Source organism: Vulpes lagopus, chromosome 12 (genome assembly GCF_018345385.1).
Source record: "Vulpes lagopus strain Blue_001 chromosome 12, ASM1834538v1, whole genome shotgun sequence".
NCBI classification, from domain to species: Eukaryota; Metazoa; Chordata; class Mammalia; order Carnivora; family Canidae; genus Vulpes; species Vulpes lagopus.
In genome coordinates this window covers 39,066,783-39,082,864 of record NC_054835.1, presented here as the reverse complement: position 1 = coordinate 39,082,864, position 16,082 = coordinate 39,066,783, and the positions used below count along the sequence as shown (strand labels likewise).

Sequence of the window (16,082 nt, the reverse complement as noted above, 5' to 3'; positions counted from 1 at the left end):
GTGTAGCTTTTTGAATATATGTCATCTCCTAGAGCTTAAGCTCTCTTTAGAGCCAAACTGTAGGCTCTAGAAGCCCTCCATCTTAGCATAAGTGGTAGATGTTGGTTGTGTGAATGATGCACCCTGTCTGGGTAGTGGCTGGTGGGTGTGTATGCTGTCTGCAGGGACAGACCACCATTAGGGGGCCCAGTACTCCCCCCTCACTCGCCTGTAACTTGACCTTCCACTAGGACTTCCCAGCTACCATCTTCCACCTTCTGGTGTTAGAATTTAATGAGGTCACACGTCTATGGCACCTAGAACATGGAAGAACTCAAACTTCCACTTCCAGTCAGTATGTGACAAGTCTCATGAGGTTGGCACCGTTCCCTCTCATGCACATGTTGAGTTAGTCCAGAACAGCCCAGCTGATGGGCCCAGTGCACTGAGTGGGGGTTCCCCCCTCTTCCCTCCCTCACCCTTTCCCCAGCTTCAGAGAAACAGAATGGAGAACGGCAAGCAGCTTGATTCATAGACTTTATCAGCTTCTTCTCCACCCAGCGGTTTCTGCAGACAACCTAGCCTGTACAGGACACACGGTTCACTCTGGCCAAGCTGGGGAGCAGTGGGGCAGGCATCAAGGCTAGGGGTGGGCAGCAGCTGAGACCGGACCACTGGAGCCCAGTGCTTGAAGAGGGAAATGGGAGCTGTGTGAGAAGTCTGCCACGCAGAACCAGGAGGGAAGGATGGCCATAGGGAGAGAAAGGTGGATAGCTGCAGGGAGGACACAGGGAGTGGGAGGGGCCCTATGGTCACTGCCTAAGGGATGGAGGAGGTGAGACAGGGTGCCTGTGCAGGTGGGGATGAGGGTGGGGAGAGTCCATACACATTTTCTGTGGCAGGAACAAGACAGACCACTGTATAAAAGGGACTGTACAACGTAACCTATGATACAATGTTTACATATAATACAAGGCTCTTCCCCTCTTTGAATTTTAAAAAATAAATTTACAATTCCAGAGCTTTTGGTAAAAAATATATACACCCCCAGAGCAGGAGCAGCAGCTGCTTTGGCTGCTGCTGCCACTGCCTCTTCGGAAAGGAGAGAGGTGGGCCAGAGAGAAGAGGGATGAGGCTGTGCCAGGAAACCTCACCCAGTAGCTGCCAGGAGCCCTGTGCCCCTCGGCCCTGGAGGCCCATGCAGGAGACAGTGGGAAGACAGAGAGGTATTAAAGGCATCACCACAGTCCAGTTTTGCCTTTATGGTCTTGGCCATTCACTCCCCTCACTTCTGGGGGCTGCCTGCCCAGGTACAGGGGTCCACCACCTCCTTCCCTCGGATGGGGAAGACCCAGGAGGAGTCAAGACAGGGGGAAGGATAGAGACCATGTTGTGGGTGTCCCACAGAAGGGCCAGAAGGGGGTTGATTGCTCCCCTCTGAGCAGTAGACACTCCAAAAGCAGGAGTGTGGGCAGCAGACACCCCCAACTCCTGATACCGCCACATTCTACCCTGCAATGCAGAAGGAGTGTCCTGTAGGCAGCTTAGGCCTGTGTTTCCCTGAGCATCTTTTACCCTCTCATTGGACCCCACCCAGACACCTGGGGAAGCCTGAGTTGGGGACTCACAAGGGCTGACAGGTAACCCCTCCCACCTGCTGCTGCCCCCTGCCCCATGAACAGCTTCACCCACAGGCTTGGGCATGCAGGGCAGCAAAAGGAGCTGAGCAGGGAGTGGTGGGGGTGGGGAAAGCACCCCATACCATCACAGGGCAGAGTAGACCAGGGTAGCACGAAACCCTACACACATCACCCTCTCTCAATTACCAGATGCATTCCTGCTTCTTAAAGGGGACAGGCATACACACACACAGACACAAGGGCAATATAATATTCCAGGGGGGTACATCCAGGGCTCCCAGCCCTGACCAGGGAGAAGGCGGACAGGGGTGGAAAGGACAGCTGCCAATTCCCTCCCACAATTCCGCTCTGTGAGACAGGAGGGTGGGCAGCTTTCCTGTCTGCTAGGGAGGAGATTGGAAACTCCATCTCTAGAACGGACCTCAATGGGAGAAGACAGAGGAAGGAGCACAGTGCCCCCCTTCCCACGAGGGCAGGAACCAGCAGAATGTGGTTTTGGCTTGAAGGAGCAAGGGGGAGAGGACTTCAGCAGGATGAACAGGCTTATGAGTCCAGGGGTAAGTCCATCCGACTCTTTCCTAAGGGGCAGGAAGTTGCTCCAGCAGAAAGATGTCAGAGGTGGTTTGGGACATCGTGCAAAGTGCTTGAGTGCCAGGTGCCCGAGGACCTTGGTGAGGCGCCAACCAGAACCTCTGTTCTTACTGACTATTAGCCTCCAGCTTGTAGGAGAGCTCAAAGAGGAGGTTCTGGTTGTCGATGACCTGGAACTGGCGCACATAGGCCTTGGTCTGCAGGTGATGGGGGGACGCCTCCATATCCAGGCCTGGGTGCATGACAAGAGAGAAGTGTTCAGGCTCCCAGCCTCCCTTCTTGCTCTACATGCATACCAGCCAGAGGACAGGGCTGTGGATTGGGACAGGTGTTGGGCATAAGGGCCCCTGGGGAGGCCAAGGAGAGGCTGGAGAGCTGACAAGTTTAAGGAGATAAAGAACTGAGTAGGGACTCCTCCCGGAACCCTCCCAACTCAATCAGAGCTCTGCCTGCAAAGCTCTCAGAAGCCTGGGTACTCACAAAGGGGCCGACTCCGGTATTTGCGGATTGTCCTCACTTTTTCAGCCACTGAATGCTGGGAGATGACAAGGAATGAGCCCTAAAAAGGGTATGGAAAGATGCTCCCCCCTCTAATGCTCCCCCTGCTCCATTCTCCAACTCTGCTGGTTTTACCCTACTCCCTTCAGGGTCAAATTCTGGAGGGTCTCTGAAGAACCAAAGGAGGGATGTAATGGGCAGGAGGAGAGGTAGTATTGCGCACCTCCCCCCCATCCCTGTCCCAGCCCCAGCTGCCTGTCAGCTTTGCCACCCTGTGGGCGGGTTGCCACAGCAATGCCACCAGGGACAGTCAGGAGTCTGTCAGGCAAGCTGGGCACCAAAGAGGAAGGCTGCTATCTTTAGGGGGCTGCCAGGAGAAGGGGAGGGATGCCAGCCCCCGCTCCTGGGTCAGGGCTGGCAGGCCACTCACCAGCTTCTCAATGTTCACCAAACCATCGACAAGGGTCTTACTCCCCTCGTGCAGGAAAGTCAAGTCTAGAGGATAGAAGAGAAGCATATGTGAGAAAGAAAAGAGGAGGTCCAAAGGGCCCTTCCTCTCCCCAACATCCCTCACTAGGGGTCTCCTGTTCAGGTAGGCACTCTGGCCTGAGTGACAGGGGTCCAGAGCCAGAAGTGAGGCATGGAGAATGTGGCTAGAAGAGCACAAGAGTGACTCTCACCTTTGAGGATCAGAGGCACGAAGGGAATCACAGGAGGCTTCATCTTGGAGATGACTTCTCGGTAGCTTTTGTGGTTCCGGCAGGGGTCCTGATATTCCAGGGAAGAGAAGTAAAGGGACAGATAGTTCCCACGGACCTTAAAGATGTCCTGTACTCCTCCCTCATCCCCCTGCTCTAGATCCATCTCTGATCAGAGAGGGGTGTGCACGGGTGTCTAGCTGGGGGTGAGGTGGAGAGGGGCTTGACTGTTCTCCTCCCTCCTCCATGGAAAACTGGTTAGCAATCCTCCCCCACCTCCCCTCCCAGCATGGGGTGGGGGCAGTCTCAGGCGCTGAAAACCTTGAAGGGAAGTTTGAGGAAGAAGGTTTATGGGGACAGGGGGTTTCTGGGGTGCAAGTCCAGGAGCAGATAAAAGAGCTGAACCCACTCACTGTCAGGTTCTCAAATTTGCGGAACAAGTTTTTGAATTTCCCTGGCAGCTTCTGCAGAGGTTGAAGGAAGGAGAAAGAATGTCAGAGCAGAGCTCCTTGGGCTTCATGGCATCTCTGGCTAATCCTCAGGTGTCAGAGGGGGAAAGGGCCTGGCTCTCTTGCATGGGGCTGGCAAGCTGGTAGGTGGGGAAATAAAGCCAGCCCTTGGTACCGTCTAGGGAGCTGGAAGCCGCCTAGAGGAATGAATTATTCCGAGGAATTGGAGCCTCTCTGCTCAGGCATTGGCTATGAACTAGGGGCCTCACTGAGTGTTGGGTGAAATCCAGTTATCCAAGTCTGTGACCAGGCCTGGGCTGCCTGCCCCCCTCCCACGGGGATTCTAGCTTTTTACTAATTTGCCCAAGGACAGGGTCCATTAGCCAAGCTACATGCCCTGGGGCTGGACCTGCCAGAACGGGGAGCCTCCTTCTGTCCAGGCACCTCTAGAGGCTCCCTGGTGGCCAGCAGCGGATGCAGGGGCAGGGGCGCAGGGGACGCACTGGGGTGAACCCAGGAGGCCAAGATCCCGAGCAGGGCCAGCACAGGTGGTGGGGGGAGGAGAGGGCAGCGGCGTCATCACCTCCCAGGTGAGCCGCAGGCGGCTGACCGCGGCGTTGTCCAGCCCCATGACCACAGCATAGAAGGACAGCAGGTCCTGGTTCTGCTTGCAGCTGCGGGGGCGCGGGGGAAGGGTTCGGGGGTCAGTGCGCCCTCAGGGGCCTCCACCCCCCAACCCCCCCACTCCCCCCCACTTCCCCCACCCCCAGCTGACTGGCCACACTCACATGGCCGCGATCTTGAGGAACTTCTTGAGCAGCTGTGCGCGTTTGCCCGGTGCCTCGCAGAGTAGCACCTCGGTGGCCACCCAGTGCGTGACCTCGCTGCAGCGCTGCAGCAGCAGCTCCAGGTTGGCTGTCTCTCGGCGGCCGCGCTCCCCATGGAACACGTAGTCCACGAATTCCAGCTGCGGCCATGGTGGCAGCAGGCCGGCGGGGGGGCACCGGTGCGTTGGGGAGGTGGGCAGGCAGGTGGCAGGTGGCAGGTGGCGGTGCGTACCCAACGGAGGGAAGGGCCAGAGGGTGGCAGAGGGAGGGGTTGCGAAGAGAAAGAAACGGGGACAAGCCGGGTTGCAACAGAGACAGGGGTGGGGGGGGGAAGCAACATTAATAATACACCACTCTATTGAGAACTTACTAGGTGCCAGGTCCTTGAACCATCTGATAGACATTATTGTAACTGCCTTATATTCTTTCTTTAATAGAGAATAGTTTAAAAATACTAACCATGGATCAGGTTCTATGTAAGACCCACCTTACTAAGGGGGGGGGGTCTCTCTCTTTGCTCTTGTTTTTTTCCCCCCAGATCAGGGATATAAGGCTTAGATGATCTAGGGTGAGTTGGGGTGAATTGCCCAGGACACCCTGGCAGCCAGCCTTCTAATCCCGAAGTTCAGCTGCACACATTGCCCATCTCCAGACCACCCATGTTGGCATGTTTCTCCCTCCAGGTCCCCAGCCCAGCACTAGCTACAGTCCCCACCTCGTGCACACATCGGAACAGCTCCCAGTGGAAGGCAGTAAGGTGATTGGCAACGTCCTCAGGCTCCACTCGGTGGATCTCTGTGTCTCCCGGGGAGACCTGGATCTCCTCAGGGAGGGGCATCTGGTGGCAGGCAGGGCCACAGGGGCTGGACTCCACTCTGGGCTTGTGAGTTTCTGCCCATAGCCCCTCTGGGCCCTCGCTCCCAGCCCAGGCCTTGTGGCAGAGTTCTTACCAGGGCCTCATAGCTGTCACGAGTGCAGGCAAACAGATGGCTGTTGATGCCCAGTGTGGTGAAGACACAATCTTCAGTCGGCTGGAGAAGGACCTTCTCTGCAGGAGAATGAGCTGCTCTGCCTCAGCCCCGGCCACCTGCACCCTCTCACACCCCAGCCACTGTCTCCATCCCTTCTGGAAACTCCTAACCCTGCACCAACATGTTCTAGACTCATGGGATTCGTGTTATCACCAGTTTATGCCATATTTATCTGAACTTTTTCAAATAATGATTTCTCTTGTGTTCATAACTTCCTTTTTACTCCCAACATTCTTCCACAGCTGTTCCCTCACTGTATCATCCCCATGACACTGGAACATTTTTTTCCTTGCCTCAGAAGAAAAGGGCTCTGGCTACATTGCAGGCTTTCTGCCTTTCCACAGGGATTGGAGGCCCACTGCATGTGTTTTAGCCTCAAAACCACAGCATCCTCAGATGCTCTGTGAGGTTAAAGAACCAGATCCCAAGATGAGTACAGAGGCAAGAACCTAGATCAGAATCCAAGTGTTTTGGACCAGTGCTTCCCAAACCTTAGTATGCACAGGAATCACCTGGAAACTTTGTTAAAATGCTTACTCTGAATGGGCAGGTCTGAAGTAGGGTCTGAGGGATTGCAGTTTTAATAAGTTCCCAGGTGATGCTCAATGTGGCTGGTCCCAGGACCACACTTTGAGGAGCCAGGGCCCAGAATTCCTGTTTGCCCCTGCCCCAGGGCTTGTGAGTTTCTTCTCTCCTGCCCCCCCTGACCCCACTACCCACCCCAGCTCTTTCTGAGCCTCACCTCCGGAGGAGGCCACAGCTACCAGGATGAGGGAGTCCTCACGCCCTGCAGGCTCCTCCGAGTACTGCAATTTTTCTGTCACAGAGCCCAGAATGTCCTGCACAGATGCGGAGAGGCGGCTGCGTATGGTCACGTAAGAGTGGTCAGGCATGTACACCCGGCAGAAGACTGGGCAGAGACAGGAAGTGGCTTCTCATTAGAAAGCAGAATGGCAGCACTGGCACAGTCCCCTCCAGAGCACATTAGTCTCCCACCCCATCTCACCCCTAGCCCTAAATTGGTTGGCTTCTGAAAAAAGAGACTGTGAAAAGGACAGGTTCTACTACACAAGGAGACTGCACTGAGGGTGCCCAAGACCCAGAGACGCCAGGGGGCCCTCAGAGCCACTCTGGAAGCTCTGCCCATCTTAATGTACACACTCACTCTCATCAGAGCCACGGAAGGCCACTCGGGTCTGCAGACAGGAGTCAATCCGGCGGAAGTGACGGAAGAGTGGCTTCACTTGCTTGCTGGGAGGCTGGCTTTCCTCTGGGATCCTGGCATGGACACAGCTGGGTGTCAGGAAGTCCTGCCACGCATATGGAGTGCCAGGCAGGCAACCGTCAAGCAGGGATTGGATTATCAGAACTGAATCAAGGATGCACCAGCACCAAGTTCAGAAAGTGGTGAAGAAGTCAGAAGAGAGACAATGGCCAGCATGGAACAACTGTTAAAGTGACTCAAATCAGATGCCACCTCTTCCATGATTTCTCTGATCCACCCCACCCATCAGGAAAGGTCACTTTTTGGCCTCAACTGCTGTAGGACACTGGGCTAATATTTGTTTATGTGCATATCTTATCTCTTTTGCAAGACTAAGAGCTTTTGAGGGCGGGGCTTAGTTCTTCCTGAATTTTTTTTTCACCCTCCAGGCCTAGCACACCACTTGGCACATGGTAGGTGTAGGTCATCTGCTTGTTTGCTGAATTTTGCCGACAAGGACTTCACAGCCTGGGAGGGAGACAGACGTGTATGCCGTTAGAAGTAGCGACTTCTAACACGAGGCTGGAGGTGTTGGGTGATATAACAAAGGTACAAGGAGAGTTTTGTTGACACGAGGGAGGGGAAACTTTCATGGGGAAGACAGCATTGACCTGGGCCTTGAAAGACAACAGAAAGAGAAGTGGGTGCAGGGTGGTCCTTCAGGAGTGGACCATGTACATGACAGCAAGAAATTGGGATTGGGAATGCCCAGGAGTTCAGGGAATGGTAGGGTGTGTAGGGAGTGTCATGGGGGCTGAGGGACCTGGGACATGAGGCAGGAGTGTTGAATGCTGTGCAAGGGTGTTGCGATTTTGTCTTGTGGGCAATAGGGAGCCCTGGACGGTTTTGTTTTTTATTTATTTTTTATTTATTTATGATAGTCACACAGAGAGAGAGAGAGAGGCAGAGACACAGGCAGAGGGAGAAGCAGGCTCCATGCACCGGGAGCCCAACGTGGGATTCGATCCCGGGTCTCCAGGATCGCGCCCTGGGCCAAAGGCAGGCGCCAAACCACTGTGCCACCCAGGGATCCCCCTGGATGGTTTTAGAATAGGAGCATGATGTCGTCAAACTGGAAGGAACTCTCTGGTGTCAGCATAAGAAGGGAGAGGATGCAAGACCATGAGCTGGGCAAGAGGCTGTGGCAAGACCATGAGCCCTGGGCAAGAGGCTGTGGCAATAATCCAGGTGAGAGCTAATGAGGTCTGAATGAGGGTTGTGATGGTGGAAATGGAGTGGGGGGGAGACTGAAATGGCCAGAGGGATGGACGGGCAGACTGACACAATGGGGTCCTGAAGCTGGCTCACAGTGGCTCATGAGAACAGATTATGTAATTTGGCGATATTCTGCCTATGGATCTTTTTTTTTTTTTATGATAGTCACACAGAGAGAAAGAGAGAGAGGCAGAGACATAGGCAGAGGGAGAAGTAGGCTCCATGCACCGGGAGCCCAACGTGGGATTCGATCCCAGGTCTCCAGGATCGCGCCCTGGGCCAAAGGCAGGCGCTAAACCGCTGCGCCACCCAGGGATCCCTGCCTATGGGTCTTTAAACAGCCATTAATAAAAAAATGTCCTATAAACTTCTAGCCAAATTATTACCACAGAAGGTAGTATTCTGTTTTACCATATTTTGCTATTATCTATCGTCTTGGAGTTATTTACCTCTCTGGTATTTGGTGAAAATACTAGATAATGGCCTACTACTACATATTTCTTCCCAACTTCACATTCAGTGACGTCATGTTGCTAGCTGGAAATCAGCCAATGGGAGAATTTACATCATGGGAATCAGCAAAAGCTACAAATTGGGATTTTTTTTTTCCCCCTGAAGTGCTGGTTGTTAAATATGTACCAGTACACAGTTGGATTAACAAATAAATGGATGGGAAACGTGTGACTGGAAGCCATGCTCTGTGCTACACTCTAGCAAGAGAAAGGGGCTAAAATAAAACTGAATTGGAATCAAAAGGCCAGAGGCAGTCCCCGTAACAGGGGAATATGGGGGACTTCTGTCCTAGCCCCTTCCCCAACCCATCCCCCTCACTTTAGCTCCACTGTTTCCACAAGCTGGTGCAGTCTCAGTGTGTCCTCTCGGAGGTCCTGGTAAAGGGACTCATCCTTCATAATCAGCAGGTACAGATCCTGGGGAACAAAGGAGAGAGAAGGTAAAGGCAGGGATCTCATCCCAAGCATTGCTATTAGCAAGGGCGAGGGCAGGGTCTCCATGTCTTAGAACATAGAGGAGCCATATAGACTGAGGTCCACTGGCATCTTCTCCTTCCAGGTACCCAGTTTAAGGAGTATGGCTCCTTCAAAGGACCCCCCCACCTTCCAGAGCTAATAGCCTGTTCACCCACCTTCTATTCCCAGGCCCACCTTGATGATGCGGCCGGCCCCCTCTTCCTCCTGTAGCAGCCCCTGGTAGGTGTCCAGGAAATGAAGGAGCATGGCCAGACAAGCCTGCTTCCGGCCCAGCCCCTCCGGGCCCTCCATACCTCCTGCCCAAACAAAACTGACCCCTTAGTTAAGAAAAAGCCCTGGGCAGGCAGACCCGAGGAAACTGGGAAGGGAGATGAGAAGCAGTGGGTGGTTTAACCCTCCCAAATAGCCTTGAGGTCTGGGGCCAGGGAGAAGGGTGGTACAGGGGTCCTTGGAGCCAAAACTGCCTCATGCCTCAGCCTGGGCTTTTGCTCAAAGTAGGTAGGGATGGCACCCAGTTGACCACATCCATCTGACTACATCCTGCCTATTTGAATTTCACTTGAAGATGCCCTGCCTGGACCCACCCAAGCTCTGATCAGCCCACAACTTGAGGTCAATGATGCTTACCACAAACCTGACCATACCTCAGTGTAAGGCCTGGTGTTTTCTAAGAGAGCCTATGGTATTCTACTCAGTGGCCTGACATTTACAATTAGATCCTAGAATAACTCAGCGAGAGGTCCTATGCTTACATGAGACCCTACGAATAGCCTGGCCAGTGGCCTGTCTCTAGCATCTCTAGCAGACCCCACTAAAGCACAGCCAGTGACCTGATGTTTACATAGGATCCTATAATAACCCACTGGGCAACCAGATGTTTAGAGCAACAATTCAGTGGGGAGAGAAGCACCCTTAATAGAATAATAACACCTTACATTTGCACAGGGCTCTGCTGTGTCTCCAAAGCACTCCCATATCTCTATCAGATTGATCTCCACAGCAGCCACATAGGTAGGCAGCACAGGTGTTATTTACCTCCATTTTACAGAATAGGAAACTGAGGCCCCAGGAGGTTAGGTGGTCTGCCCAAGGTCAAACAGCTGTGAGTAAAACCCTTGGAATTGAAACCCAGGAGTGTGTCCTAGGGAAGCACTGAGCTTCTGATGTCACATGTGGGGCAGGGAGAGTGGCTTCCTCCTGACCTCCCCTATTGCAAGCTCCATAAAAGGATATTACTGGTGTAGCTCCTGCAGAAATTTCTCCGTGGGGAGGAAGAGAGAATGGGTGAGGACGATGTCATCCAGCAGGATATCTGTAGAGATCAATTGGCGCCACTGATGTCAGGCAGGCACTTCCAGAACCCGACCGGACACTCACTACCCCCTTCTCTTGCCTCCTAGAGTGAGTTCTCCTTAGCCAGCCTGGAGCCCGAGCCACCTGCCCCGTCATGCTCTACACAAGTACGCGCGTGCGTGCGCGTGCACACACGTGTGAAGGTTCTGGGCAGCCGCTGCGGGGGTGGGGTTGGCAGCTGCCAAGGCAGCTGGAGGGAAGGAGGGGGCGCCCTTTGATGGCCACGCCCACTACTCTTCAATGTGCGTGGGAAGCTGGTCAGATAATACAGCAAGCTTGAGATCTGCCCCAAAACGGAGAGAGATCACAGAAGTGTCTCTAGACAAAGAACTTACAAACACAGAGGTTAGGGTCAGTGGTGTGTAGAGGTTAGGGTCAGTGGTGTGTGTGTGTGTGTGTGTGTGTGTGTGTGTGTATTCCTCCTCCCTTCCCTACTCCCCACCTAACAGCTTTGAGTTCCAACTAAGCAGGTGAAACCAGCTCCATTAAAAGGGAGAGGGAGTGACTGCCATCTCTTTGATCCCCAAAGCCCTTAAATAGAAGCCCTGTGTCCTCTGGATGCCCAGAGATGGAAGAGTTAATAATGGAAGGGTGGAGGGGAGTGGCTCTCACCACCTTTTTCCCCTCCACTCCCCCATCTGGGCCTGGCTCAGCCAGTCAGCCAGGTACAAGGTCGCCCTGACTTGCAGCCAGCCCTGGGGTGGGGCAGGGCAGCCTGGCACACAGAGACACGCAGGGAGCAGGGAGGGAGCCAGGTGTCCTCACCAGGACAGGTTAGGGCCAGGTCCCCAGGCACTACCCCAGGACAAAACTGAGGCTTCTGAGATCCTTTGGCTTACCACCTCCTGGCCTCTGATTCTAGCCATGAAGGTAGAGGAGGAGAACCAACACAAGATCCTCTACTTCAACTGTTGCACTTCATAAATGAGAAACCGAGGCCCAGAGCTGGGAGGGACTTGCCTGGGGCTTGAGTAGGAACCCAGACTCCTGAGTCTTTGTTCTTTGCTCAGTATGCCTGAGGCAAGCAGCTTGTCAGGGTAGAGCACAGTGGTTAGATAGGGCTGCTCAGATGAGTTTTTGACTGGTTTGAGGGTAACTTCTGTAAGTCCTCCCTCCCACACAACCTGGGAGGAAGCCAAGATGGCTTGACAACACTGGTTGTACTGGAGAGTATCAGAGTAGCAGGTTAAGCTGATTTTCATTTACCCTGGGACTGGTTTGAGGTTCCTCAAACCAGTTACGCTGGAGATCTAGCTTGCCAGCCCATATAATAAGGTGACAATAAATTCAAAAGTTTTTCCCTACAGGAGACCAGGTAGAGTGTGTGGCACCAGGTCCCCGTGGAAGGGGAAAGATAGAGCCTCCCTTTCCCTTTTTGCCTAGCTAGCCTGCTAGTTTCTTAAAGTGAGTCTGAGAGCCCCAGCCGTGGGCAACAAGGAGTAGGGATGCCCAACACCCTTCCTATCTCATGGGAGTGCGAAGCCAGAGTAAATGAAGACGAACATGGGGCAGAGTGGGGGAGATGCTGCTATGGGGGCTACAGTTTAGCTTCTGTCTCTTCCAAGCCAGGCTCTGGTCCAATGCACAGCCTCCCTAGGAAATGTGTCATAGAGACACAGGGTGTGTGGTGTAGGCGGGAAGTTATGGTTAGGAGAGCTGTGTGTGTCTGATATTTTTCTAATTAAATCCAAAAGGTGTCAGCTCCCCAGGGCAACGACAGCTGAGCCAAGGAGAGGACCCAGGTCTTGAGAAAAATCTGGGGGAGTGGTGTCCTAGTCCACACGCCTCGGTCCAGGCTCCCTGCAGAGTTCTAAGAGCAAAATGTGAAACCCCCATCTTTAGGCCCTCAACCAGGTCTCCCATCCTCAGACCCTACTGGGCTTAGGGAAATGCTGAGAGGCAGACCTAAAGACCCATCGGTCTTCTACCTCCACCACTAACCAGTAGCTTGGGGCCTCAGTTTCCTCAAAGTTCCCTTGTTAGGGGAGCTGGTCGGGAGTGGTGAAATAGCATATCATTTAGGGAATAAGCTTCTCAGGGTGTGGCTATTATTTTTTAAAGAGGCCGTGTGCTGAGGCCTGCCTTGGGAAGGGCAGGAGGCAGAGGGGCTCAGAACCCCCTGGGTGCTGCAGGGTCCTGATGTCTGTCTGCCCAGCCACCTCTCCCCCAGCAAACATCTTCTGAGTCAGCCCCCAACTAGAACACCTCCTTCCCCCAAAGCTGCTAAGGACAATGCATCCCTTTGCCGGAGCCGGAAAGGCTGCTTGGGCCCCCTGTGCCTATTGGGCATTGCCCCACTGATGGGCCAGCCCTGAGCTCTGGGGCTTCTAGACAGAAGCAGGGACTCCTAGAAGGTCCCTAAGGTCTTGGAAAGCACCTCTTGGGGTGGGGGTGGGGGCATGGGACACCATCAGCTCTGGGCAGCTTCCATCTTAGTGTGTCAGGCCTTAACTTGGGGCCCCAGGAGGAGGTAGTCAACATCAGGCACCCGTGAGAATCTGTGGGTAAAATGTCCAGGAGAAAGGAAGGGTGGCTTAAGGGGAGAATAAGGTTCAGCGTCTCCAGCGGGTGGGTGAGGCTGCTACAGGGAGGAAGGTGGCACTGCCGCTTCCCGCACAAGGGTCTCCGTTCCTCTCCTAGGCCGCTGCCCCACTTCAGGTGACCGCTCAACCCCACACCGAGGCTGCCGGCAGAGCGCCACCCCCACGGTCCAAGGGCAAGGAAGAGGAACCAGGTAAGAACCCCCTACTCCAGGATGGATGAGCCTTACCTGAGGTGGCGCTGTCCCTGGTGGCCCCTCCGGCGAGCCGCTCCAGCACCCGGTTCAGAAGATGCTCCGGCCGCTCGGGGGCGCCCAGGGGGGCCCAGGGCGGGGAAGTCAGGGGCTCGCCCGGGGACAGCTCGTCAGAGGAGTACGAGGAAGGGGAGCGCAGGGGCCCCCCTCCCCCGAGTGGCCCAGGCCCCGGCACCTCCTCGAGCTGGAGCCAACAGGGCCCCCCGCTGCCGAGCTCCTCCGCGACCCCCGCCGGCTCTCCCCCTTCCTCTTCAGGGGGCGGCTCCAGCCCCGGCTCGGCGGGGGGCTCCCGGAGGAAAGCTGGGAGCAGCAGGCGAGACACGCTCTGACGCCGCTGCAGCGGCCGCAGTCCCCCGGCTGGACCGCCGCCCCCGCCAGGTCCCCCGCCCCCGCCAGGCCCGCCGCAGCTCCCCGGAGCCCCGCCGGGACCTCCCGCCACCGTTCGCCCCGCCAGCTGCGACGTCTGCTTCTTCAAAAATTTCTCCAACGGCTTCATGCCCCCCCCCGCCCCTCTCCTCGGGGCCGCCGGGGGACCCAGGTGTCCCAGGCGCGGGCGGGGGGGGCGGGGACACGATGCTCAGAGCCGGAGGGGCAGAGCGGAGGGCTGTGCCAGGCGCCGGACTGGGGGCCAGAGGTGCCCGAGGCTCGCTGGCCGGGGTCCAGGGGCCAGTGGCCCGGGGGGGTGCCAAAGGGAGAGAGTGCTCGCTCTCAGTGGCCCCCCATGTCGGTTGCAGCCGCCACGCAGCCCGGAGGGCGGGTAAGCTGCGGGGCCAGAGCCCCGGGCTCTGCGCTCCTGGGCCGGGCTGCGGCGGCAGAGACAGCAGGCGGAGCGCAAGGCTGAGAGGACGCGGCGGCGGCGGCGGCGGCGGCTGCGCTCCTGGCCGGGGGGAAGGTGGCAGAACGGAGACCGCGCCCCCTCCCCCAGTCCCCGCCCAGTCCCCGCCCCTGTCCTTCCTGGGCCCGCCCCCTGGGCCGCGCGAGGCTTGAACTTGGGCGCTGGGGCTGGCCTCGAGGCAAAGCGGGAAATCAGGAAATCGTGAGGGGTGAATAGGATTGGCGTCGGAGCAGACGCAGAAATTACGGGCAAAGGTGATGGAGTGATTTACTAATGGAGAGTGATTCCTGGCTTGGGGCGGGGGGTTGCAGGGGCTTTTTATCATTTCAGAGTAGGGCAGGTGTGTGGCCTGCAACTTGGACTTACCTGTACTCAGGTGAGACCTAAAAGATTGCTGATTGGGTGTCCATCACTCTCAACCCCGACAGTATGGTCTTTTGCCATATTTGTGGTCTTCATCTTCCTTCTATAGGAAGGGCTGGAAAGGCCTGGGGTGGATTGGCATTGGCACTGGGGGCGGTGCCCATCTGCCCTTTCTGGTAGGGCACAACAGGTGGTGAGGACCTGGCTTGTGAGAGGCAGGTACTGGCAGGCAGGGAGCAGCAGGTTGTGGCAGGTCTAGTTGAGGTGAGAAGAGACAGGAGGCAGGGGGGAGGAGATGAGGAGCACCAGGGCACCTGACCCAGCTGGCAGCAGGAGAAAGCAGGGCCACAAAGATGTGACAAGCTCCAGAACTGCCAATGTCCTTACGCATGGAGAGTCCCTCCAGAGTTGACATGGCCATGAAGCAGGGACAGTAGTGCCAGTTTGCACTCTAAATGATCTTTATTCTTGATGCCTGTGCCAGGAGCATTCTGTCCCTAAGGATACACTGCCCCAGAAGGAGGAGTTGGGTGTAGAGACACACTCAGTGTAAACACATCAAGGTTAAAGTAACAAGGTGGGGGGAGTGGCACCAGGTTCCGGAGGGACTGAAGCTCCTTGGATAATGCCCCACCCCTGTTTACTGTGCGGGGACCAGGCAGGGACAGGAATGCTAAAGACTGGGAGTGGTGGTTGAACTGAGTAGGGTGTGGACTACACACATGTCACCGTGTGTGCCTATCTGGTCCTATGTGTGCTAGAGCATGTGTTCACAGAAATCAAGCTTTGCACGCCCATCTGTTTGTGGATTTGGAAAGGAACAGTAAAACGGAGAGCACAGTTCTGGCTAAGAAGCTGGAATAGAGATCTGTGTATCAGCTTGCTGGGCTCCCTTTATTGGATGCCCCACTATCCCTGGGGTTAAGAGGAGAAACTGGCTGGAGTGGCTAGGAGCTCCCCAGGCATTTTGTGAACCAAATAAGAAGAGAGGGCTCCACTCCCAGCACATGCCACAGTTACCAGATTAAGCTGGTTGCCTTGGTAACCTCCTCTCTGGGCAGGATTTGGGATTGTCAGTTAGGAAGGGGGAAGAATTGGGGAGTGTGGAGGGTGTGGGGGCTGGAAATAAAACAGGCAGAGACACTTCTGGAAACTGAAAGCTTGGGGAGTAGGACCCCAACACCCCTGCAACTATTCAAGGATATTGGGCAGAGACTAAGTTCAAGGACTTGAATCAGGAAGGAAAGCCAGCATTGAGTCATGGCCCTCCTAGAACCGAGGTTCTTGCCTCAAGTGCATACTGGAATCCGGGGAAATTTCTCAAAAATATTGATGTCTAGGCCACATTCTAAATCAATTAAATCTTTGAGGCGAGGGGACGCCTGGGTGGCTCAGCGGTTTGGCACCTGCCTTTGGCCCAGGGCATGTTCCTGGATCAAGTCCCTCATTGGGCTCCCTGCATGGAGCCTGCTTCTCCCTCTGCTTGGGTCTCTGCCGCTGATGAATAAATAAGTAAAATATTAAAAAAAAAAAATTGAGGTGAGGCCAAGGTTTCT

General features: G+C 55.3%; 1 protein-coding gene across 3 annotated transcripts; it reads right to left on the bottom strand.

Moving 5' to 3' along the window:
* Positions 1-503: 503 nt before the first annotated feature.
* On the bottom strand, positions 504-14,218 carry RAPGEFL1 (Rap guanine nucleotide exchange factor like 1). Of its 3 annotated transcripts, none has more exons than XM_041727070.1 (15): positions 13,305-14,217; positions 10,415-10,493; positions 9,356-9,491; positions 9,024-9,121; positions 6,879-6,991; positions 6,456-6,623; positions 5,633-5,730; positions 5,398-5,520; positions 4,644-4,822; positions 4,439-4,529; positions 3,820-3,870; positions 3,389-3,476; positions 3,139-3,203; positions 2,691-2,769; positions 504-2,442 (listed from the first exon to the last, which is right to left on the bottom strand). In XM_041727070.1, the coding sequence occupies exons 1-15, from the start codon at positions 13,822-13,824 to the stop codon at positions 2,318-2,320; spliced, it is 2,013 nt and encodes a 670-aa protein (XP_041583004.1). In that variant the 5' UTR covers positions 13,825-14,217; the 3' UTR covers positions 504-2,317. The 3 variants fall into 3 exon arrangements, with proteins under 3 accessions (XP_041583004.1, XP_041583005.1, XP_041583007.1); XM_041727071.1 differs by having other exon boundaries at positions 2,691-2,745; positions 13,305-14,216; XM_041727073.1 differs by lacking the exon at positions 3,820-3,870 and having other exon boundaries at positions 13,305-14,218.
* Between the last annotated feature and the right edge of the window lie 1,864 nt (positions 14,219-16,082).